The sequence below is a fragment of the Thamnophis elegans genome, chromosome 4, assembly GCF_009769535.1.
Source record: "Thamnophis elegans isolate rThaEle1 chromosome 4, rThaEle1.pri, whole genome shotgun sequence".
NCBI classification, from domain to species: Eukaryota; Metazoa; Chordata; class Lepidosauria; order Squamata; family Colubridae; genus Thamnophis; species Thamnophis elegans.
The window spans coordinates 79,803,620-79,830,789 of NC_045544.1; the positions used below are offsets into that span (position 1 = coordinate 79,803,620).

Below are 27,170 nucleotides of genomic sequence, written 5' to 3' on the forward strand. Positions count from 1 at the left end.
TACACAGAATTACAATCAAGAGAAATAAGCACAGGACAGATCATTGAATTGAATTCTAAGCCTTGTGTATCCATCCTAGAATCAAAATCAGCACCACACCTAACTTTCATAATAAAACTTTCGTGAATTAGAAATCTCATTTTACTTTGCTACCCAAGAAATTTAGATGAAGAAATTAAAAGCAATACTGCTCTAAAAATTTCTACTTTAAGTAACTATTACACCAAATCCTAGCCATGCTTTAACAAAAATATATACTATTTTACATCAGAACCTTTCAGCTCATGTAAATATACTTTTCCTCTAACAGATTTCTGGGTGGCTGCTCAGGGAAGAATGGTCAAGGAAAGTTATTTCGGTTCTCTGAGTTCATGGTTAGCATTTAATATTAATTATGTTTGACTGTTCACACCTGCACTTTGCCAATATTATTCAAGTGGTTTGAGGGATTCATGAAATCTGAAATCTTCTAAAGGACTATTCAATATGGGCTGCAAACATTTGGAAGACTTAACAGCAAAGAGGTGCAAGAATTTAAATCCTTGTTATTGAGAGGCTCCCCTGATTTTTTCAGCCCAGATATTAGAGCTCTAGGTTATAGTAAATGTCTGCAAGAAACTTTCCTAATAAAACTTTTTGGCTTCTATCCATTGTAGCCATTTGATGGAGTCTCAGTTCAGATTAAAAGTTTTTAGCAAATTTCTTTAAACTGTACATTACCTTTCACATTTTTTTTGACTGGGATGTTACAGAGAAATAGCAATAATAGAAATATTATAAATAGGATTTCAAGTTCTCATCCATGAACAGAATAAAGTTCAAGGACACTAGGCTGTGGAGGCAGAGGTGACAGGACAACAGAAAAACACGCCTAGTCTATAGTACTGCAAATCATAACTTTGAGCAAAACCGCTCCAAATAGATGCTCCCTCCAAGGATCCAAAGAATTCAACTAATAAGATATATAATAAATCTAAATGATAAAGGAAGCATGGCCCTTTAAAGCAGTTTATAATGAAGAAAAATTAAAAAGCCCTACTTTGAACACTGGATTTTGACTTTATATAGTATTTTTGGTGCCAAAACATCATGCTTCTCACAAATTGTGGTTGGCTCATTATATAATTAAAATAGTTGTATATTACACTGATAAATCACATAAAATCAGATCTTACCAACAAGTTTTCCAAGAAAGGAGACCATATTATATTAAGAGACATTTGTATGGATGATGGTATAAAAGGAAAATGTTCACATTTTTGAACAGGTCATCATTTGCTTGAAGCAAAAGATTTCTATTCATTATTCTTTTTCACCTTCCTCCCATTTTAATACTCTCTATATCTATTTATAAAGAAAAAATAAACACCACAAACTTCCTTCTCTTAGCCAAGTTGCATGTTCAATAACCACTGAAAACAGAATACCCTTCTTTTGAAACAAGTGCAGCTGCAAGTGTTATTGCATCATAAAGCCTGAAATGTGATCATCTCAATAGTTTGCTGGTCACCAAAGGGACAACAGCTGTTGAGACTTTAGTCTAAGAAGCAGCTGTCCATGTTGGAGGAGGTTTGGATATAAATTCTTAAGATGTCTGCAAAATTAAAGCTTGAATACTGAATACTAAATGTTTCATAGATTACTGCTGTCACACTAATTTTATACTTGTTTCACATCTCAATTAAAGAATCACTCTTTAACATGATTTTAATTGTTTGAAATTGGGAAAATAACATTGAGAAATCTCTCTAGAAGCTTAGCAAAACTGCCCTGTGATACAATATTCCACCATTTTAAACTGATTGTATATAATCAAAAGGAGTGGACTTCATAGAGCAGATGCCAGCAACAATCAATCACTTTGGTAGTCGTCTTTAGTCAGAAGTTTTAATAATAATTCTTTCCAATTTGTAAATGGAAGTTATTCAGGTTTGGTTTGGAAAATCTTCTGCTCCAGTTCCTACAAGGAAATACAAAATACTTTCATGATGCATCACACATTTATTTGGGACCCTGGCTTTGTGATTTTTTTTAAAAAATTAACAATATCCAGAAAAAAATGTATGGCAAGAAAATGCTTTATCAAAGACAGCATCCTCTTCTTTGTAAACTACAAATATGTTACATAATTCACATTTAGAATTAACTGTAGCTGCTGCAGCTGCTTCTTCACTTGCAGCCTAATCCAAATGAGACAATCAATAGTATGATATGTCTATCTTAAAAGGCTGTGTGAAAATCACCATCCTTAATTCACTGTCTGTAATACAAGTTGCTTTGTTCTGGATTTATCTAGCTTAGTAGATGATTGGCAGGAGCTGGCATGAAGGGTTTCCTAACCCTTTAAAAGAATCATTTCTCTTTGGAAAAGTAGATGCTAAATTATGTCAACAAAACAGACTTCTATGCACACGCTTCCAATTTGGAGTTGGGGAAGACAGTACTGACAAGTGTTTTACAGCTATTCTAATGAGAAACTTACAAGACTAATGAAGGGGACACAAAATCATCAAAGTCTGACCTTTCAGTGGCTTGATTTCATGTAATACACAAGAATTCTCATGACATCAGTACACTGCCTGATACATCACAAGATTTCTCATGTGCTTTGTGGAATCCAGAGATTAATGGAAGATAATGTTATATCACAGTTAATTTCATAAATGAGCACAGTTAATTTCATAAATGAGCATAAGAATGTAGTTAGTTTTTCACCATACGCTAGGACTAACTGCTTAAGCACAGTTGCTCCATAGAGAAAAATCTGCAATTCACTACTCAGCTGCATGGTAAACTTAAAGCTCACAGACTTTTCTCTGCACATATCTATACCAAACATGTAAGGAGAAAGGCTAAGGTGCCAAACGGTCTTGGATCTTGGCTCCATACCCACTTTCCACAAGTAATTTGCTTTCATAAGAATCATGGATGAAGCAAACTTCTTTTAGGTAGAGGGCTGAAATAGACTTTATGCATGCCATCAAATCAAACTACTACCTATCTTATGAAATAATCTTTTAACAATTCTAGATCAGTTACTTATTGCCCAACTCATACAGAGGAAAGAGGACAAGATCTATGCTAGTGTTGTTCCTCCCTGGCCCTGCCAGATAACATGCACTGTAGTACACAAGAGAAGTGATCATCCAACAACTGGTGGGCAGATAGTGGGACTGAAGCTGATTATCTTCATTGCAAGTTTAACCAAAACAAACAAAGAAAAAAACCTCAAGCTGTTCAATTGTTGGATGGAAGATTCTATTCCAGGCATGAATTATACATGTACTAGAGAAAGGGATAACCTGAAGGGAAACTGGTTCTCTTCTACAATTACATTTTGACAAAATTCTGAATTTCAATGGCAATGTATATTTGCACCGTGACAGTATCATACTATTTGAGCATTATGCCAGTAATAACAATCTTAAAATATCTGAAACCTACGCATTGGTTGTTATGAACCGATCAACTGAACAAAAAAAAAAATCACATTTTTCTATGGCAGTGCCATAACTGTTCTAATTTGGACCTAATGCTGTTCACTGCTAGCCTATAAAGTTTAGAAATCGGGTTTTTAAAAATGCTTCAGATAAAAATCTAGGAAATAGACATTTGAGTCAGGAAGTATAGCATCCTAACAATATTTTTAGGGCTATAAATGGCATGTTTGTGGGGAAATGAAATGTTGTACACTTCATATAAAAGTTTCCATAATATTTAGTAACCAAATCATCACTACCAATACAACAAGTACAACATTTTCAAGTTTTCCCTTAGGAAACCTAAGAGGTGAGAGATATAATCAGATTTACATTCTTTTGTCTGTTGACATGTGAATCAAACATTTCTCTCAAGGCACTGACAACACATTTTCCCATAAGACAGGAACCATAATTATAGAGCATACTTAAAAAATAACAAGCAGCAAATATAATTTTCTAAAGGAAAGACAGGGAGGTGTGTTAAAATAAATTGTCAATGCTATGCTATTTTAAAGAAGACTCCACTTTCTCTAAAAATTATCAATTTGTAAGTCGTGACAATATGATAATCTCTCTCCCCGCCTTTCTTAGATGTCTTCCCATTCCCATGCTATTCTGACTGTCACTGGGAGCTTTCCTTTACAATGCTAATAAAGATCCTTTCATCAATTTATCCAACTGAGAAAAAAAAACCCTAGCCTATTCATTTTTGTTAAAAGGGAGAAAGTCTCCCAGCTTGGTTCCAAGAAACGAATGGATTATATGGCTGCTTACTTGCTTCTTTATCCCCCAGCAATGGTGCAATGTTTAATTAAACACTAGTAATATATTTTTGCTTCTGTATAATTGTCAGACCACAAATTGACCAAATTTAAGTATACCCATGTAAAAAAAAAAAAAAAAACCCCTAACTGGCAAATACATCCTTATTTTAAAAATACAAGACAGGAAATGGAGAGAAAAGGAGTGCAATACTGTATTAATTTTATGCAAGATGTAACAGGAAGTGTTGCAACTTGCAAATGAGACTGTGACAAAAACTGAGACAGGCTAAAGTGTTTTAGTGGCATATAACAGTTTCCTATCAACTAGACAAAGCTGTACACTAAGATGGATGGGCGTAATTCAACTTGTTACTATAGAAGTGCAGTAAATTTATCTTGCTCACATTCTAAGTAAATTCTAAGTATGTCGATTAGTTAGTAGTATCAATCATACAGCAATATCAGGAAAAAAGAAAGCAAGTTCCATTTTCCTAGTAGTTAACTACTGACAAAGTAGAAATTGCATCAGTTTATCATGTGAAAAGATCTGGCTAATTCTTTTGATATAAGAAAATATAAACCCTCTATGATATACTCAACCCATGATCACAATTGAACCCAAAATTTCCATTGCTAAACAAGGCAGTTTTTAAGATTATTTTGTCCCATTTTATGTCCTTTCTTGCCACATTTTTTAAGCGAATCACTCAGTTGTTAAATTTAATAATATGGTTGTAAAGTGAATCTGGCTTTTCCATGGACTTTCCTTGTCATAAGGTGGTGAAAGGTGATCACATAACTCCGGGACACTGAAACCGACATAAATACATGCCAGTTGTAAGCATCCAAATCTTGTTCATGTGACCACGGGGATGCTACAACAGTTAAGTGTGGAAAATTGTCATAAGTCACTTTTTTCAGTGCCATTGTAACTTCTTACTATCATTAAATGAGTGGTTATAAGTCAAGGACTACTTGTATGCAAAGATCCATGACTAAATGATATTCAGTAGAGTAAGATACAACTAATCTATTTTTGAATGTATGTCATTGTTTTCATAAACATGTCTAAGAACAATCTGACACTTTAGTTTCACAAATGATAATTATATTTTGACAATATGAATTAATCAGATGTTGCAAGTTTGTATTTATAATTATCTTGACAGAAATCCAACAAAGTTCTGGAGAAGCTTTTATTCCAATATTGTTATTATAGTTAAGTCTTCACTCTTCAGAAATATATTTTAAAAATGACACCTTCAATTTTGATTGACTTGGGTTTAACCTGTTGCTAGGAAACTGAGGAGGGAAAGGAGAAAAAAAAGTATACATAACTGTGGAATTCAAAAAGTTGGAACAAAGCTTTAATATTGTTGTAGAGAGCCCAAACATCATCAGGTAGTATGAATATCAGCCAATGTAACAGTGCCCAAATAAGTTAAATTAAACCTAAGTTAGAAAAAAACATTGCCCCAGTGAATAAGCTAACTGTGATGCTATCTTTCATACATTATTTATTTTATATTACTTTATTTATTTATATGCCACTCATCTCATCCTGCCAAGCAATTCTGCATTATTGTTCTGTATGAAAAAGTCATAGACCAAGAATTCTCATATTTTGTGGTTTTGTGGCCCAGTATTCACAAAACACAAATTGTTCCTGTACCCAATACAATTTCTAACTGATAATGCTTCATACATATGAAAAACAAGATCTAATCCTCGGAAGATCTTTTCCAGTAAAGTTGCCACCCTCCCTATGCATACTTATTAGATAATAAGTCCTTCTAAAAGTAGATATGTTCCAAAATAAACATGCATAAGATTATGCTGCTATTTTAAACCCACCCCTGAAGACATACAGAGAAAAATATCTTTTCTAATAACCCCATTCAGAAGTTCATGACAGCTTTTAAGACAGAAATGCACCTGTGGTTTTAAAGAATAAAAAAAGTGTTCTATGTACCCTGTTACAGGAAATAAAAACCAGTTACTTAACAGTTACAGTTTATGACTCAATGAAGCAACAAAATAGGGACATTTTATCATTACAAGCTATGTCTATGTTACTTCATTACCAGCATAAAATGTAACAAATTATCTATTAAGAAAAATGTAGCATGAACACCAACTTTTAAAACAATTCATAGAACTACCATTTTAAAGGGGATAGGGGAGGAAAAAGAATATAGCTTATTTGTAACTTTCAGGAAATTGAGAATAAAAGGAGGAAGATAAGTAATATTTTTAAAAAGTAAGAGAATATATAATTGGAAACCTAATACAGGCCTCCCACATGTACAATATATGCAGAACAAAGCACAATTGTGCAAAACAAGAAACAAGTTGTGTCCAAGTTGCATATGAGAGCTACTAGGGATTTGAACATGGGTGTGGTACAATAATTTGAGCACAGAGAAAAAGAGATAGTCATACCACCAGAATTCCTGGATTCACTTAAGAACTTTAAAAAAACAAAAAACAGAAGTTCTAGCTACTCCAATACAAAGTGTTCAAAATTTTCATTAATGGAAATGGAAAATAAAAATCAATTTGTATTAAAACAAAAACCCCAACAACCCCTCAGGATTTACTAATTGAGTAAACATGGCGTGTGTGAAAAACACATTTAAAGGTCTTAATAATCATAGTCTTAGATGATCATTCATCTATGATTATTAGGACCTTTAATTGCATGGATTCCTCACTTCATTTAGAATGATACAATATGTGCAGCAACCAATGTAAGATCAGTGGTACTGAAACTTTACTTCAAGAAGCCTTTCCCTACTTCCTGGGTACATTTTAGGTGCAGTCTGTTAAAGAAGAAGAGGAAATGCTAAGAAGTAGAGGTTTCTAAAGAATGTCTTGCTATCTAGGTAAATACTTACACTTCAAAGTGTACAGATTTGCCTCTTAAACAGCACAAGAACCTTTCTGAAAATTTTGAAATAGCCATCAGCTCTGTGAATGGTTCTGTATATGTGCCCAATCACTTCAGCAAGATATATGCCATAGAAGAGTTTTAATTTGAAAGTCTACCAAGCATCCTCCCACATGGGTGTAAGACAAGAAAATACAAGTCTATGAAAAACAAGGAAGCAGAGTAGCACTGTTTCATGCATCAAAGTTTAAGAACTTCACTGACCTGAAATAAGGGACTTTTTAAATTACAAGTGAACAAGAGGAAAATCCAGTTGTAGACTAATTTGAATAACAATATGGAGACATCTAATTCATTTTGAACTGAAACAAAGCTTATATATCATGCTAGTTAACTCAGTTCTCCCAGATCATGACATATAGATTTATTTGGCTTACATCACAGGTGTCAAACTCATAGTGTCACATTGCTATCATGTGATTTTTCCCATTTGCGGAGCTGGGATGGGCGTGGCTTGCATATGACACAGCTGGCCCACCAGTTTGATACCCCTAGCTTACATTATAGGTTCATCCAGTGACATTTGCACTAATTTCTCCCAATCTCAGTTCATTCAACTTAAAATAGGGTATTGATGGCCAAAATGACATAAACCAAATTGAAGACAATTCAGTGATTATAAAGCACTGTGCAAAGTTAAAAATGCTACATGTAAAATGCAAAATGTGGCATATAAATGCATTATAACAAAACTATTTGCCTTTTTTCTTCTTACCTCCAGAAAACCCCTCCATCTTATAGAAAAATGGAAAGAGGAAAATATAGAATATTCCAAACATGCAGCCTTGGCTAAACTCAGTAACTGGTTCAGATTGTACTCATTTGTCACAGTTCAAAAAAGTTAATAGCACAGGTGGAAGAGTTTCAGTGGAACTGCATTCCTTGTGTCTGCCTTTCTCAAACACGTGATCTAGAACGGTCATGGAGAACCTTTTTCACCTCAGGTGCCAAAAGCATGTGCATGCACTATTGTATGTGCTTGCATGCCCACCCTATAATTTAATGTCACCCCTGTGCCAATGCCCCTGCACATACATGTGTGACACCCCCCCACATGACTTTCTTGGAGCCTGGGGAGGGCAAAAACAGCCTCCCCCACCCTTCCAGATGCCAGAAACGGCCCATTTGCTGACTTCTGATGGGCCCAGGAGGTCCATTTTTCACCCTCCCCGGGCTCCAGAGGCTTTCTAGGAGTTTGGAAGGGTGAAAATGCCCCCCCCCCAGAGGCCCACCTGGAGGCTGAAAACAGCCTGTTTTTTTTACTTCTGGTAGGCCCAGAAGGCTCGAAAATTAGCTGGTTGGAGTGCGCATGTGTGCCGGAGATGAGCTCCCATGCCCACTGATATGCCTCTGGTGGCATGCGTGCCATAGGTTCACCATCACAGTCCTAGAAAGTATAGCATTTGGTGCACAATATTTTTTTCCTATAATTTTAAAAGTAGACCCTGCACTTAGCAAATGCTAGTTAGGAAAAATCATGCTACACACACACACACACACACACACACACACACACACAGAGTACATAGTAATGTCAATATTAAACAAGCCATTCTTTTACAGGAGAAATGGAAATGTCTTTTCCTTGAAGCATGTAACATCCTAAAAAGAAGATCTGTATTCTTTAAACATTACAATAATGGATTGTAATCCAGAAAAGTTTATTTAAAAGGCTACTGCAGAACATCTAACATTTCTATGCTAAAGACTAACATTTCTATGCAAAAGCCAAAAGGGTACAAGTGCAGCAAGGACTTGGCCTAAATTGTGACTCACTCAGTCATAACAAATATACTGCATTCTTTATTGTACTCTCTGGCCTCTGTGCAAGACAGAGCTTAACACAAGTGCCAGACAAACTTTTCTACTTAATGGAGCTTAACAGATAGATAAGAAGGGGCAGGCAAAACAAAGACTAAGGGAAGGACACATTCAGCACCCTCCTTTGTTTTTCAGATCCTTATGAAGTTCAGCCAATCAGGTGCTTACAGTCTAAGCCCTCTTGAAATCTTCAGCCTTTCTACCCACTCACTGAATCCAAAGGAAATAAATAAATAAATAAATAAAACAAAACAAAAGCTGCATAGCCATTTTCCCGTGAATTATTTTACAGCTCACCTTTGACCTTTTGAGAACCTGAGGTGCACCAGCAGTTCAAGAGACTGCCCATATCCATTCAATGAGAAATTTCAGCTGCCTGTTGACATTATAGCCCTAACTTATTTTGGCAATAATCTTAAAAGTCACCAAGAACTGCAAGAACTGCAGTTCTTAACTGCAAGAAAACTTAAAAGTGCAATTTGATTACAAAGCAGGCCTCCCTTGCAACATTAGTCTCATAAATACCATTTTTTCTACCTGTTCACATGTTCAATTTCAGAAATATTGCTGTGCAACATTTGGAGGGAGGGAGGGAAGAAACTGCAAAAAAGCACCTGCTATTGAGATAAATGCTCCCACATGGCATTCAGTATGCTTAGCAAAGCACATCATAATCACTGCTAAAATTTTACCAGTTTGGTTTTTCACAATATCAGCCAACCAGCCAAGTGAATCTGGACACTTCAGAAGTAACCTGCTTTTAAATGTAATTTCAGAGACCAATATTTGCACAGCAAATCCATACTTTCCACTATAGCAGAGTTCAGCGACTCTGGATGTTATCCATGCCTTGTTAAGTCTGTGCAATTCAGTGCACGAAGAAGCACATACCTAGCAGTAAAGCCATCAGAGTCGAACAATGTTTTTACTGTGTTCAAAGAACTGGTTCCTGCCTTCCAAGAGGATGGGGGAAAGCAAACTTGTCTCAATTCAGAGGGCAATATCCCTTTTTTTCACATTGCAAGGTGTGTGTGTGTGTGTGTGAGAGAGAGAGAGAGAGAGAGAGAAAGAGAGAGAGAGAGATGCGTTTGAGGGCGCGAATTTAATTACTGCAGGTGCCACTTGCTCAAGCGTAAAGTGTAACTGGCGCCCTGCAACAATTGCACGTTTTAAAGGAGGCAACCCATTTTGTTCCAGTCGAAAGAGATAGCGGGAAAGAAGCTTTTAAACAAACAAAAAAAAAAACACCTCACCCTCAGGATCTTATCTAGCCCCTCCTGGCTCAGACAGGGAAACTCTTTCAGGAGCTCCGACTTTTTCTGCTTGTAACCCTCGGCCGCGTTTTTTAAATAAGGGTGCTCCAGCACTTCGAAGATAGCTGCTCCGATGGACAGGTAGAAAATAATCGCCGACGTCAACAAAGGACCCCTATCTACCATGGCGGTGCACAATGGGTAGTCTCAGCTCCAGAGGAAGGGAGAGGAAACGACTCGGGGATTCCTCAGCAGGAAAGCAATAAAGCGAGAAGAGTCCCGCTCCGTCGGTAGGGAATGCCAGGGATCCTCGGCTTCCCACCTTTTCCCCCTGGTTTTCTTCTCCTCCCAACCGCCGCCGCCTTTCTTCTCTCCCGCTTCTCGCTCTGCTCCCCGACTGCTCGGTTTCGGGCTACTCCTCCGGGTTTCCTCGCGGCTGCCTCCGCCGTTTGAATTTGGAGCCCTTCTCTTCACCTACTCGCTTCCTCGAGCGGCGCATGCGGAGCGTCTCCCGGCCGGCCGCCAACAGCGGCGGTCCAAAGAGCGGCCAGCGAAAGAGCGAGGGTCGTCTCCGCTCGAGTTCCCTGGCCGCAGCACGTGGCCGAGGGACCCACTCCCCTCGAGGCGGCTCTTACGCGAAATTCGAGCGAAACGGTCGCGGCGGCTGATTGAGACAAACCCGCGCTTCCGCTTTTGACTACTTCGGCCCCGCACGCTCGGAGGCGCTCTCGCAACTGGAGCGTGGCCTTAGTCTGCGCGCCGTCTTTAGTACGGAACGCCCACCCCGCGGTGCCAGCTTGTGGGACGGTCGGACTCGGAGCTCTTTGCTACTGCCACCGCCTGGGTGGGGGGTGAGCTGCGAGTAGCGCAGATATAACTGAGATAGCTCCTAATTCTTACCTTGAAGTAGGTGGGGTCCTGCGTAATACGTCGTGGCGAGTGACACCCACGCCCGCGTTTATATTCTCCTGCCCTCTTTTTTTTTAAGGGCTGCGGGCAGGATAAACGCCGGCCAGTTCTTTCGAAACGAGAGAAAACCATCGGATTTGGTCCCCTCGGGTAGAATCACTGCCTTGTGACTGCTGAGGCTAAGAAACTATCCGATGAAGGGAGCCGCTGATTCTGCGGCTAATAATTCCCCCCCCCGCCCAATAAGTTGTTGCTACCGTAGTAGACTCCTTATCAAAGTATTGGGGGGGGGCTGCCACAAAGAGAGTCCCTGACTGTGCCCTAATAAAGTTGTCATTAGTAGATTCCGTATTTGAGGGGTTGCCACAAAGAAGATGTGGGAGGGGGAAATCAACTTGTTATTTTCCAAAGCACCCAAAGGCAAGAGAAGAAACAATGGATGGAAACTAATCAAAGGAGAGAAGCAATCTGGAATTAAGGAGAAACTTCCCGACAGTGAGGACAATTAACAGCTGCCTTCAGAAGTTGTGGGGCTTCATCACTGGAGGCATTTAAGAAGATACTGGGCAGCCACTTGTCTGAAATAGTATAGGGTCAGGGGATTGGACTAGAAGACCTCCAAGGTCCCCTCTAGCTCTGTTCTGATTGATTGGTCTACTTTTAGCCCCAACTCTCTTGGTTCTTCTGCAATTTGCAGGAGAGAAAATAGTGAGCCAAGGTCAGGATCTGTTGGGTTGCATGGGCTCATAGTGGATTGTGTGGTGTCAAGGGCTATGGGTGATACTGTAATAATTAAGGTTCTGATACTTGTTTTTCAGTGTTTTAAGAAAATGTTGCGATGATGAGCAACATTTTAGAGTGCCACAAAACTTCGTTCTTGCTGTAATAGATGAATGTGGTTGGAACTAGGTAAAATTTTGTTTTAGTGCTAAATCTCATAAATGTTATTTCTCCCAGAGCTATGTTGATAGGGAGGGTGGTCAGTCCTCATTTCACATTGTGGGTGGCCTTTGGCAATATGCTTTGATAATGTCACTGTTTTCTTCTCTCAATGGGTTTAATCTTCCAGCCACATCACCGAGGGTGGGTGGCTACAGTAAGAGGATCATGTACTGCCTTTTGTTAGGCCCTCTGTGGGGACAATTTGGGTGGGTGGCTACAGTAAGAGGATCATGTACTGCCTTTTGTTAGGCCCTCTGTGGGGACAATTTGGGCGGTTGACCTTGAGAGCAGTATTGTGCCAGTCTCTTTCCTTGTCTGGACCACTCAGTCACTACTTGTGTCAGGAGCAGATACTTCATTTGCTTTCCTCCTGACTGATGCAGCATCAACAAGGTCAGTTTTCCCTTTTCTCTCTCTTGTCCTCAAATGCACTGGGACTGAAAGTCCAAAATGACATGCAGGAGGAAGCAGTGGCCATCTCTTTTTTTTCTGCTCACTTTTTCTACCCTTCATAGCTGAGAAAATAAGGTGGGCGATAGCCGCAGGTGCTTCTTTTCTGATTACTGTGCTGTAGTTTCATGGAAATCCAGTAGCTTTTACATATGTCAATACTGTAGAATAAGTAATAATTAATTATGGAAAGATGTATAAAAGTACTGATGAACCAATGGTCCATCAAACATATCAGTCCAAAGTTTTCATTCAAAGTGCAAGTGATCAGGCTCAAATTATCATAGTTCAGACTTTTTATGTGAGGATCTAACTCCCTGGAAAAGGCTCTAATGCTGGGAAAGGTGGAAGGAAAAAGAAGAAGAGGACCAATGCAAGGTAGATACACTCAATCAAAGTGGCAATGGGTGTCCTGTTGAGAGCCCTGAAAGAAGAGGTTTGGGAATAGAACATCAAGGAGAAAATATATTTACATGGTCACAAGGTCTCAAAAAATGACATGATGGTACATAACCAACTAATCAATGCAAAAAAAAAAATCTGATCTTGGCATCCATATAGAGTTCATCTTTTTCATAGTAGTTTCCAATTTTTGCAATTGCAAAACTAATCTTTAATCAAGGTAATAGGATAATGACATTGTGGATACAAAGCTTGAACTACATGTGCATAACAAGCCAGTATGACAAAGAATGTCAGGCTAAGGTGAGGAAAATGCAAGGCAGAATGTACAGAAAGCAAGTCACTCATACTGAGAATCAACATTGCTGGTCATTTAAGGGACACCAGGAAAACGAAGTGCAGTTTCTAAAAATAAAAAAAATCACCCAACAACCATTGCAACGTTGTTGAAAGAAGTATAACTCCTCCAGATAAATCAGTGCTTAGTAGCAGATGCTTCTTTTCATCATGTTCTGTTGCTTTATCTCATGCACAATTCAATGCTGCAGAAAGAAAAGAAGCATAAGGAACCTTTGGAATAATTTGTGGATAAATTATGTGGTTTGCAGAATATTTTCTGTTACTTTAGAAATTATAAAACTTTAAAATATTATCTTGACAAGCCCCATTCAGAGCCCCATACAGAGAATACAGTCTATAATTTAAATAACTCAGCCCTACATCATCAATGTCTGCACAGATGGGGCAAGCAATGAAATGTGCATTATGACATATACTGTATCTTGTGACTGATATATTTGTTTCCGACAGCAAGCACAAAAGGCTGAGATTTTTGACAGAACAGTTGTTACATAATTTTTGCATCACAGTTTGTACCAGATGCCTGTATTCTTTGCATTGTTTCTTGCTGTGTAAAATTATACAAGTGATTCAGTTCTCATATATAATCTGAATGTCTCTGGAGTAATCAAAGCACAATTGAATTGAATTTTGATTTATATCCTATATTTGCAGGCTCTGGCAGTCAGTGACATGTGCTTATCCTCCATCTACTTTGCAAATATTTTATTAGGCAAATTATATATGTGTGAATAATCTTTATAACTAGTATGTATCATCCATACATGTACATTTATTATAGGAAGGTTGTCGGAAAGTCAGGTAATTTTAATGCTCATTCTTGACCAGTTTCTCCATAAGCAAAGCTCACTTCTTTTTTCTTCTATCAGCAGGGTGTGCTTTTCTATTTAACTGTGGAATTCATACATTAGTAGGCAACCCAGCGCTGTTAATATATTATTATTATTTTCCTTCTGAAAATTTAGTTACCTTCCTTACTTTCAGAATTTCAGATTGACTGAGAATGCCTCTGTCTTTGGAAATGGAGAATTTGTTCTTGGTACCATAAATATCAGGTTATCTGTATGATACATAACAGGTATCAGGTGGGTAGGTTACCTGTATTATTCTTATGACTTGACTTATTCTCATGAGAATGCAGCCTTGATTATAAAGTAATCCATCTGGATTGAGGCAGCGGGTAAATTCCATAAATAAATCCTTTGTTCTGTTTAATCTCTTCTTTCATATGTTGCTGTTTAAATATTGGTGTTGCAGTTAAAATATTTTCCATAGCTTTCTGTGATGATATAAAGACTAATTCTTATTTCCAGCTTATATAAGAACTAAAAAGTAAAGCAGTAATGCTAAATTACAAAAGGATCTCAAACTCAAATGCCTCAAGTGTGATATAAGGAACAGTCCAAGGGTTATAACACCAAGAGACCAATAGAAAAGTCTCCAGTAAGTAAAATAAAATGGACCCAACTTCTATACACAACTGCCCCAGACTTTTCATAGAGCTACCCACCAGTGGTGGGTTTCCATTTTTTACTACTTGTTCGCTTGTGCACATGCGCAGAAGCGTCCAGGCGAGTAGCAGAGCCTCCTGCCACCGCCACTAGCGGTTTGCCCAATCTGGGCTGAACCAGGACCAACTCACCTCTGCTATCCACTCCTACTAGCACAAGGGAATATTTGCAATGCCCACCTGAATTTGGCAAGCCGCTCTCCCTAGCTCTGTTGCCAAAATACAAGCTGAAAGTTTGAATTTCCTCACAATTCTCCAATTTATCTGTGCTGAAAAAAATGTAATAATCATTAAATGCCAGCAAAGAGATATTAGGAGGGAAAAAGGAAAAGATCTTTTTGCTGCCATTTAGTAATTATCCATACATTAGCAATCCATAAGTGGTAAGCCTAAGGATCATATAGAATAATACTACAATGTAAATTATCTTTAGTCTATTCAGTCTGTAAATTGGCTAATGAATTCAATGTTTGTAATTGTTAAGTAATAAAAGAATTCCATTTTAATATACTTAGAGCAATTTAAGAATTCAGAAACCAAATTCAAGTTAGATGTTGACCCAGATGGACATGGAATAGGCCATAGGCAAACTAATATAAAGGAGCATAGAAAATTCATGGAAATTCCATGTAGCTATTAGAAAATGTTTCATTTATTTTAGTGGCTTTTTATAGAGCGAAAGCTAAAATAAATTTATATTATGGACAGGACAGGGGGATGATGCCAAAGCTAAGAGAAAATTGATGGAGTTCAGTTGTATCTATTTAGGCTTAATTTCAGTGTGTGTGTGTGTGTGTGTGTGTGTGTGTGTGTGTGTATGTATGTATGTGTGTGTATATTATATATATATATATATATATATATATATATATATATATATATATATAATATATATATATATATAATTTTAAATAAATAAAAAGCTTAATCGTTGTTAATTACAATTATACATATAAAGACTAATATGAACTACAAAAAATAAAATATTAACAATATATTAACAACATAATACTTCTGTTAGAATTCAACAATATTCATTCTTTTCAATCATTCAGCCCTGCTCTGTAAAAGTCCATTAAGGGTGATCAGAATAATGATATATCTCTTTTTAACCTAGATCACATAAACCCATTTTATATTCCTTTCTTTTAATTTTAATCTTGATCTTTAATCTCTTCAAAGATTGTTATATTTAAATTCAAATCTTACTCCATACTCTCCTGTTTTTTCCTTAAACTTATATTTAAAAGTTCTTTCACTGAGGATTAAAAGAAACTCACCCAGAGTATCTTGTTGATAGAAGTTTCTTAATAGTTGAAGCAGTTAAGGAACAAATTCTAAATATGATTAAGAAAGACCAGCAGAACCTTATGTCCATGTAGGCTACATTACAGCAATGAGCTTAGATGAAATGTCCCAACTCCCAGCCACTCGACTCCTGAACCAGCTGCAAAAATTTCAGATCCTGTAGTTTACTCATGAAAACATATCTGTCCAGAGTATAATGTTCCATTTATAAATTCTCCTTTTTCAGAGAGATTCTGGCAGCCAGAATTCACCCTCCAGTTGTTGATATCTGATATAACCCCATCATCACTTTTTTTAGAGAGGTCTACTTCACTATGATCCTCATCAATAGTCTAGACTTAATTTCTTTATAGAGTAAATAACATTGGGCCAAGGTGGCGCAGTGGTTAGGGTGCAGTACTGCAGGCCACTTCAGCTGACTGTTATCTGCAGTTCAGCAGTTCTAATCTCACCGGCTCAAGGTTGACTCACCCTTCCATCCTTCCGAGGTGGGTGAAATGAGGACCCAGACTGTGGGGGCGATATGCTGACTCTGTAAACCGCTTAGAGAGGGCTGAAAGCTCTATGAAATGGTATATAAGTTTAATTGCTATTGCTATTGCTATTTTCAGTTGGTCTTGATAAATATCCCTCTTTGTTTTGTAGTCCCTATGCTGCATTTCAAAATGGAATTCAAATGTTGATTTAATCTATAAAACCCTTTGTGACTTGATGCCACCTCCAGGACCACCTCTTCTAATCATATTTGATCCTTTTGAAACTCTTCCAGAGAGACTGTCAATAATGCTCCTTATTCCAAGGAAGTTGTCTACTGTTATTTCAGTAAAATTGCCCTAGTCTAGCCTCTGGGATGGATTTCCCTTGGAGTTATGATTAGCTCCACTGTAAATAGACTTCGGGAAGCTGGTTAAAACTAAATTATTCCAGGAGGTTTTGGGATAAGTTGTGAAAACTTTATTGCTGTCAATTATAACTGTTGTGAACCACCAAAGAAACATTGTAGCACATAAATAAATATATGAAACCTCCTCTTTGCAATTGAATGGCATGTTGAAAATAAATTACATAATAAATAAGGCTTAGAATTCCGTCTATCAACAGGATAACTCCCTGAAAACAGAAGAGAGACGACCAAATTTGGTAGGACAAGAGAAGCTAACAATAGCAACAAAAGTACATTTGAAAATGAACTGGATCCAGAGGTAAATAATAATAATAATAATCCTCAGTGCATTCCTGAAGGAGAGAGAATTGGGCAATGCCTTAGAATGCTGGTGTCTGCTCCATTCTAAGTTCGCTTTCCTCCTGGTCATCTGCTCCAGAGAGTTGTTGCTATTAAGAGGTGGGAAAGAATTCCAGAAACCTTGTTCTGCAACTTTCCCTTACTTTGTCATCCTCTCTTTCCTGCTACTTTTGGGTTCTAGGAATTTTCAAGCACATTCTCCCCATGCTCAACTTAAAAGTCAACAAAGTTGTTTCTACCAAGCACCCACAGAATTTATATATGAAAAGGAAACTTAGCTGTATTTTTGTTTTCTTGGGACAACTTAAACAATTATATTTGCACCTCTGCAGAAATGTGTAAGGCCTAATGAATACCTTAAAACCACAATACCAGCCATGCTAAATTTAGGGGAAAAATGTATGTAATTTAACAAGAATGATTTCCCACAAATCACTGTTGTATTGAGAGAGCAATAATGAATGGTTACCTAACAATCCATTTTAGGTAATCAAATGATGCATTAAATTAATTATCCCTTCAATGCCTGTAGCTGTTCAGTTTTGTTCTCCCTTTTAGTTTTACCTAACATTTTGCCTATTTGATATGGGAGATGATGGAGCATTTGTGAAAGGAGCTAAATAATGCCTCAAAATAGCAAGCCCATTGTGTAATAGTGTAAACAGAGGATAGATGTATTTATGAACAGTCTCCTTTCTGGCCAATAAAAGAAACATTCCATTGATAGACGATGGAAATACTTGAAACCAAGTGCGAATTTTTTTTATATTCAGTAGAATTCTAGAAAAATTAAGAATTTCCCTTGGATGATAATCATACATTTTTCTCCACAAATATTTTTTACAGATGTTGAAAATACTATGAAAACCAGGAGAGGTAGATATAACATTTAATGGAATAAAAGAAATTTAAATAATTACTTCAAATCTGTTTCCCATTCTGAAATTGATATTACATTGCATTAAAATCAAATGTATTACATTAATATCAATGTAATGTATACAGAGGTGGTATTCAGCAGATTCTGACCAGTTCTGGAGAACCAGTAGCAGAAATATTGAGTAGTTCAGAGAACCAGCACATACCACCTCTGACTGGCCCCACCCCCATCTATCTCTGCCTCCCGAGTACCAGCTGATGTGGAGGGAACGGAGATTTACAGTATCCTTCCTCTGCCATACCCAGCAAGCCATGCCATGCCTACCAAGCCATGCCACGCCCACAGAACCAGTAGTAAAAAAAATGAATCCCATCAATGTATTATATTACCTGCTTGCTATGTTAATTAGATTTAGTGGTTTTCAGCTAAATATATAATATTGAAATGTGTGTGTGTGTGTGTGTGTGTGTGTGTGTGTGTGTTTTCATAGATTTTCATGGGTGTAAGAAATATATATATATATATATTCTAATATATATTAGATTTTTACAACCCCTGGTAAGCCCCAATTATGGGAGGAAGCTAACTGCTTCCATCATCTGTCAATCGGCTCGTCACAAGAGTCCATCATGACAGAAACCCAATATTTTTACTGTTGCCTTTGTTATATTTGTGTTTTTTATTTGTGCTGATAAATAAATAAAGGGAGACTAGTATAGATCTATTTCAAGCTATTTAGCTCTCATCAGCTAGCCATACCCTTACTGGGATTTGAACCTGGGCTTGATGATGGAAGCAGTTAGCTTCCTCCCATAATTGGGGCTTACCAGGGGTTGTAAAAATCTAATAGATACCTTTCACCCTGGCTTTGCTGATAACGGATAAGAGCCTGTGGCCTCATGGCTAAGATGTCTGCCTAGTATGTAATATAGCCCAGGTTCAAATCCCAGTAAGGGTATGGCTAGCTGATGAGAGCTAAATAGCTTGAAATAGATCTATACTAGTCTCCCTTTATTTATTTATCAGCACAAATAAAAAAACATATATATATATATATATATATATATATATATATATATATATATATATATATGTGTGTGTGTGTGTGTGTGTGTGTGTGTGTGTGTGTGTGTGTGTGTGTTTCTGTGTGTTTCTGTGTGTTTCTGTGTGTTTCTGTGTGTATATAGTAATTAACATTGTACTTGTGTGTATGTGTGTGTGTATTGTGTGTGTGTGTGTGTGTGTGTGTGTGTGTTTATTTGTGCTGATAAATAAATAAAGGGAGACTAGTATAGATCTATTTCAAGCTATTTAGCTCTCATCAGCTAGCCATACCCTTACTGGGATTCGAACCTGTGCTGTATTGCATCTTAGGCAGATGTGTTAAGCATTAAGCCACAGAGTTCTTCTCCTTATCAGCTGAGCCAGGGAGAAAGGTATATATTTAAAGTCACAACCCGTGGTATGCCCAAATATGGGAGGAAGTTCACTGCTTCCATTCTAAATAGCTTGAAATAGATCTATACTAGTTCCCTTTATTTTTTATCAGCACAAATACAACACAAATGTAACAAAGGCAACAGTAAAAATATTGGGTTTCTGTCTGGATCAGGGACGTGCAGTCACTAGATGCAGGGGAGGCGGGGCCTCACCAGTCTCCTGAGGGAAAGGAAGAATTTTAAATAATTTTTTTTTAAATAATTAAAGCCAGGGTAGTTGGTACCAGATTCAAAGTCACAGTGGCTTGGTGTCTCCTCTCAGTGTTAACTATGGGAGGAGGCCAGAGAACTCGGGGCCTCTTTTGCCTAAGGAATTTTTCGCCTTTTAAAGGTTAAGGAGGAGTTAAAACCCGAAAACTTTCATATGCAAAAGAGGCACTGATTCTCCCGCCTCCTGATCGGGGAGCAGCGAATCATGCCTTATAAGCACGCTTACGTTGAGCAGACAAGAGGAGAGTTGAGAGAGTTTCCACACCTGGAAAAGGTGGATCGGACGGAGGGAGAGGGGGGATTCAAATTTATTGTAATTTAATTTGTAATTTTTTTATTGTGAGGTTTGTGTGTGTGTGTTTTTCTTTCTTCACAGCGGTAGGGTCGGAGGAGGCGGGGGGCGAGGTGGCAGAGCGCGGAGGCAGCAGGGACGTTCTCGTCGCTGTGTCCCAACAGGCCAGGTATCTCGTGTTTATGTCCACCATAAACGCGAGATGCCTGGCCTGTTGGACACAGTGGTGGCAGGGGGAGGAATGGGCTGGCTGGCTGGGGAGGGGGGCCCTTTAAAGCCCTGCTGCCGCGTCTTCCCAGCAAGACTTCCTTTGGGTTTTCCTTGCCTGCCTTAACCAAAGCTTGGCGCCCTGCCTCTGCTTTTGCGCTCTCCCTCCCTCAGCTGTGCAGCAGCATTGGCGGCAGCTCTTGGCCTACGGCGGCAGCGTTGCACAGGCTGTGGAAGGAGGAGGAGGAGGGAACCAAGAGAGGCTTTTACCGGGCGTGCGCCCCACAGCCAGGACCGTCATTGCGCCTCAAGCCGCGTTTCTTCCTGCAAAGCCCTTCGGGCATCAGGCAGAGCTGTCGGGTTGCCCAAAGGGCTTTGTAGGAAGAAACGCGGCTTGAGGCGCAATGACGATCCTGGCTGTGGGGCACACGCCCAGTAAAAGCCTTTCTTGGTTCCCTCCTCCTTCCACAGCCTGCGCAACGCTGCCGCCGTAGGCCGAGAGCTGCCGCCGACGCTGCTGCACAGCTGAGGGAGGGAGAGCGTGAAAGCAGAGGCAGGGCGCCAAGCTTTGGTTAAGGCAGGCAAGGAAAACCACGAGCCGAAAGGAAGTCTTGCTGGGAAGACGCGGCAGCAGGGCTTTAAAGGGCTCCCCCCTCCCCAGCCAGCTAGCCCATTCCTACCCCCGCCACCACTGTGTCCAACAGGCCAAGTTGCTGGGAGGAGAAAGTTTGGGCTGCAGAGCAGAGTTTGAACTGCCGAGTGACAGGCGGTGAGCTTCATGGCTGGTGAGGGTCCCGCTCTATGGCGGACGTGGTGCTGGGGCTTCGGCGGGGCTTTCGCGCTTGCCTCACCGGCCATGAAGCTCACTGCACGTCACTGGTCTGGATGGTCTCTTATGACGACCTGATGGACAGAGAATGGAAGCAGTGAACTTCCTCCCATATTTGGGCATACCAGGGGTTGTGACTTTAAATATATTTATATATACACACACACATACATACATACATACATACATACATACACACACACACACACACATACATACATACACACACACACAAGTACAATGTTAATTACATATTTTGTCATTTATTTATTTAATTAGTTGTTAGGTTTATATTTCATTCAGCAGTTCAAGTCGGTGTAGATATGGCTCCCTCCTGTTTTTCTCACAAGAATAACCCTGTGACGTAGAGAAACTGAATGGTGCAAAGTCACCCAGCGGATTTGTGGAATCTGGTTCTCCCTGGTGTCATTCCAACAATTCCATCACTACACTTGTTCTTTTTTTTTAATAGCCATTTTAATGTTATTATTGTCAGCCAACCTGTACAGTTAGCTTATGGCTTATATAAGTTATAAATAAATTTTAATTCTAATAGGTTTCAGAGATGGAATGCATAAATAGGAGTACCAGGTCTTCTTATCTACTGTATGACTAAACCTATTGATATTCTCAAGTTCTTAGGACAAGTAATGATTGCTGGGCCAAAGGTCAAATAAGGATGACAATATTGCTTATTATGTCATGTATAAAGTCAAGCATATCCACAGGATTTTCAATTAGAAAGTTTTTTTTTTTCTGGAATTAAGTCTCCCTGACATTAATGGGGCCTACTTCTGAGTTAGCATAAACAGGATTCTACTAACCATGTCTCAATTCACACAGTGCACTACACAATTTCATTTTGCTTTGATATCAAAATGCATACTACAGTGGTTGCATTCACTTACTGCACTGGGCCAAACAATGACATTGTGTATAGTTTGCTGTATGAACACTGTCAATAATCTTTTTAGTATGAAATCATGATTCAGTTCATAAGTGTTATAGATTTAATTTTTTGCTTAAACTTTAACACATTTGTATTAAATAGAATTAGACTACTTTAGAAGAGACACAAATTTTAATGTTTGAAAAAGTGATTGCAAAATGAAAGGCTTGTGTTGGCCAGCGTGCATTCTTCCTTCCCTTGGTCTGTTTCCCTAAGACTTTAAAGCCTGAAGAGCACTGGACTGCACCTGATTTCCAATTATAAAGGAACATGCCAATAGCACTGGAGAGTGGACAGTGTGAGTATCGTGTGGGAGGGAAGAGAAGTTGTTTTTATCCAAGGGAGTAGAGCAGCCATTAGTTCAGCTGGTGACTGAACCAACAACAAAAAAATATATGAAAAGGGAAGCAAAGATTCTGAGCCTATAACAAGCTGCTGGTATATCACCCTTATTTCCCTTTGCCTCTAGTCCAGACTAAGAAGCTACAGCCAACAGCCACAGCATCCTATTACCTTGAAACTGGCTTAATGATAGATAAAGACTCAATGATAGCTAAATGATAGCTAAATTCAGGAAGCAAAGAAGATCAGAATGTTTCCTAAAACTATTTAAGAATTAGGTAAATATATAGACACAGGAATATTTGTATAAGTACACTGTAACATAGACTTAGTGATGTGTTAAGCTAGGGGTTAGGAAATGAATTCATTAATTTTTTTAATATATGGAAACAGGGGGAAGATACCAACAGTGTATTAGCGGTAAGATGGTGCAGAAGCTGAGCAAAACATGCAAGAGTTTTGAATGAAAGAAAAGCAGAACCTGCACGCAGGAAATTGGAGTTTGGTCCTAGAAGGGCTAGGGCAGTTATGGCAAATCTTTTAGGCATCGAGTGCTCAAACTGGAAGGCGCTTGTGCATGCGCGCACACATACATGCACTGGAAACTCGAACACCAGCTGGTCAGCATATGTTCCAGAAACCCAAACACAAGCTGGTCGATGGGAGACAGGGCACATGTTCCCTTGCAAACAACGGTGAGAAATGCCACGGAGAAACGTGGTGGAGCTGAGCTGGAATGACAGTGCATGTACCCACAAGGCTCTATGTGCCACCTTTGGCACGCATGCCATAGGTTCACCATCATGAAGCTGGGACAGTACAAGGCATTGCCTAGGTTCTCTCCCTAAGCACATATATAGACTTGTGCTTATGTAAGGAACTTGGAGAAGAAGACGGAGGACGGCTGACTCCAAAGTCCGAGCAAAAAGTAAAGAGATTTTCCTTGATTCCTGGCTACATATTATAAGAGACATGATCTAGCAGTAGGATGAGGAAAGAAAAAGAATGGGAGGATGAAGATAATTGTGGAGAGAAGCTGAATGAAGACACCAATTTGAGACAGAAATACTGGTTAGAGAGGAAAAGAGGAAAGCATTCCAGGAGATTATTGCTCTATTGAGGAAAGCTTGAACCTTTCTTGTTCCACAGTGGCTGGTATAAAGGAAGGATCCCAAACTTTTACAGTGGAGGAATGTATAGAATCTTCTTTGTGGCATTGGAATGTGTTGCAGTTGCTTGAAAATAGCCTAAGGAACAGTGGGTGGTTCTGCTAATTCCATGCTTATGTACAGGGCTCCTTTCAGAAGTAATCTCTGATTATAATTATGTTAAGGAGTATTGTATAGGCATGGAGTGACTAAAAATACTTACAGACCCAGGTTTAAGGCAGTATCCCTATAACCACAGGAAGGAGTAAGACAGTTATGGATGAGAAAGTTATAAGATATAGGAAACAAAGTCATTAAAATAAAATATACATGATAAGGAGTCATATTGAATCAAGCTATTAGGACAGTTTCTCCCAAGTTCTACCAACTTATGTTAGATTCTGCCAGCATCGCTTACCAACTGGGCTGAAACATGTAACTTTTGCAGAGGAGTACCTAGCTGCAGAAAAGGCAAAGAGATCAGAAAAGAGTTAGAAATTGGGAAACAGCCACAATAGCAAAAAATAAAAATAAAAATGACCTGGCAAAGTCAACACTGACAGATGATAAGGAAGATAAAAGTTAAAGAAAAAAAGGACAAGAAACTTTCCCACATTTCCAATAAGATATCTACTGGCTATATCTATGGTAAAGCAGGGCATTTAGCCAAGGGGAGAGGTCATAATAATTTTCCAAGAGGACCTAGTACAGCAGCTCTTAAAGATCCTGTAGGACAAAAGATGACTGTCTGTAAAAGTAAATGAGAGACAAGTAGTCCAGTCTAAAAGGCACTGTGAATCCCAAAGTCATTCATAAAAATAAAGAAAACCTTTACAAGTGTATACAATGTCCTTAGGACAAACGCCAATTAAAATAGAAGGAACTACTAAGGAATCTTCTAGAAGAAAAAGTCCCAAGACTTCCTTCTGATCTTCTTACAGGAACCAATTTTCTTTCCTACTGGAAGTTAATTAAAAGCTTCAGACAACAGAATTCCCCAGGAGTAGTTTGAATCACCACAAGAGCTCAGGCCAAACAGAAAGAGAAGCTATAAAAGGTTGGAGTATACTTCCCACCCATTCAGTGTTGTGGGTGGCAAGGGTATCCAAAGAACAAAAACATTTGCTTAAGGCTGAGAAAAGTAGAAGACATCCTACAAAGAATTTAAACATGCCCCGAAGGTAAATATAGGGGAGAAACAACAAAAAGCTCGGTAGGTATTATAGTAAATTTTATCCCTCATTTTGCCATCCAAACCAGGTCTTTACAGATTTAACCTGAAAAAAGAAACCAGTTGATGTAAATTCCCAACAAGATTTGGATAGCATAGATGAAACAGTGAATGGGTAAATGTTTATGTTAAGGAACGAAAATGTATGGGAAGATGTTTGGGTGCTTTTAATGAAGGAATTGGTTTATATGCATTGTATATTGCATGTGTGATTTTGTATCTTTGTGCACCCCAGAACAATATTGCATCCTCTGATGCATGGACAGTGGATTGAGAATATTAATCTATTTCCTGACATCTAAAACAAAACCAAAATGTATTTCATTATTTAGATTCTGTTTTTCCTTTACAGCCTGTAATAAGCAGACTCAGCATAAGGTAAAGGTTCCCCTCACACATATGTGCTAGTAGTTCTCAACTCTAGGGGGCTCCATTTCAAAGCCGAAGAGCCAGTGCTGTCCGAAGACGTCTCCATGGTCATGTGGCCAGCATGACTAAATGCTGCTGAAGGCACATGGAACGGTGTTACCTTCCCACCAAGGTGGTCTCTATTTTTCTACTTGCATTTTTACATGCTTTCGAACTGCAAGGTTGGCAGAAGCTGGGACAAGTAACGGGGGCTCACTCTGTTGCGCGGTGTTAGTAATTCGAACTGCCAACCTTCTGATCAACAAGCTCAGCATCTTAGCCACTGAGCCACCACATCCCTTTAGACTCAGCATACATGAGAAGAAAATGCATTTTATGACATTAAATTAAATTTATTGTTCTTGAAGATTTACTTTTATACATTATCCTATGAAACTCATTGCCACTTTAGGATATGTTAATCCACCATTTAATTGAGGTTCAAGAATATAGTAGTAGGTAGAACTGAATGTGTATATAAAAACTTAACTTATGTGTATCATGTGGATATCACACACAATATACAGGTGTACAGTATGTGGGCATGCAATTATGTGCGCACATGTGCACATGCGTGTGCACGCACACACACTCACACTGCATACTTATTCGGGGGTAATATTTCCTGGCTTGTATTGGATCTCCTACCAGTACATAATTCTCTGAGCAATAAATACAAATGCATTTCACCATAAGATCTAAACCTTAAATTACATACTCAGGAAAAGTGACTAGGCTACCCATTGACGTGATCATGAGTATTCTGAAATAGTTGGCTTGCAAATTGCACCAAAGCTTCAAATTTTGATACATTCTATTGGATTTCTCATTGCCTTTGTGAGACGTTTGGAGATGGAAGACTGTGATTACTTATCTACATCCTGAAGCTTTACAAAACGAAGGAAGTTTGGTTTTATACTGTTATAAAATGTACAAAAACTGATTCTTCAGAGAAAAATGTGCTACTGTACTTGCTTGCCCTTTTCTGAAGATGGCCAGTAACTGAGTCAGTTGACATTTAGCAAACAGGGCAATAAAACCCACATATTAAGATTCTGTTTCGTTGTGTAAATATTATTAGGTGCACCACACCTTGCCAAATTGTTTCCTTTGGGATTGTTTTCCTTTTTTAAAATAGCCAATCCAGAGCAATATTAAAAAATATCTAAATATAATTTAGTGGGAAAGAAACTCCCCAGGAGTAAGAGTAATTTTATGATTATGTCAAATATCCCTTTTTCTCCTGAATTTTCATTTCAGGCTTCCTTATCATTTGAATTACAACTAGCTATTCCCGCCCCCTACCCCTTCAGTTCTTGCAAAATGAGTGCCCATGGCAAGAAAGAATCTGTCTAAGACACAGATACTTTTATTTAACATTCTTAGGGCGGACTTTTTCTTAAGTACTTTTCCATCCTAGCAACTCTCATTATGTCTGCTGATTCAAAGTGCCTCTTTTCTTGACCTCATAAATTGTCCATTCTTTTTTTAACCTTCTTTTCCACTCCCTGCCTCTTTCTCACCCATTCTGTTTAAACAGTGTCTTTATTATTCACTCTGAACACCTGTCACATGGGCCCCACAGTTTTTCCTGTTAGTTGAGTTAATGAAAAGGCGAAAATGGTTCATTTAAATGGCTAAAAATAAAGCAAATTAAAGCAGAAAAACCACCGTGAGGAGAAACAGATAATACTGTGATGAGCAACTCTGTGATTATCAATCATTTGTACTATTTGCATAGGTCATCAGTTGTTTCAGCCTGTCCATCCAAAAGGGAATAT

General features: G+C 38.5%; 1 protein-coding gene across 1 annotated transcript in view; it reads right to left on the minus strand.

Moving 5' to 3' along the window:
* The window catches only part of KCNK5 (potassium two pore domain channel subfamily K member 5), a 31,011-nt gene extending 19,898 nt beyond the window's left edge, over window positions 1-11,113 (minus strand). Inside the window, exon 1 of the mRNA XM_032216235.1 lies at window positions 10,271-11,113. Within this exon, the coding sequence (XP_032072126.1) occupies window positions 10,271-10,456 (186 nt within the window). The 5' untranslated portion in view covers window positions 10,457-11,113. The remainder of the gene's footprint in view (window positions 1-10,270) is intronic.
* Window positions 11,114-27,170: the final 16,057 nt, after the last annotated feature.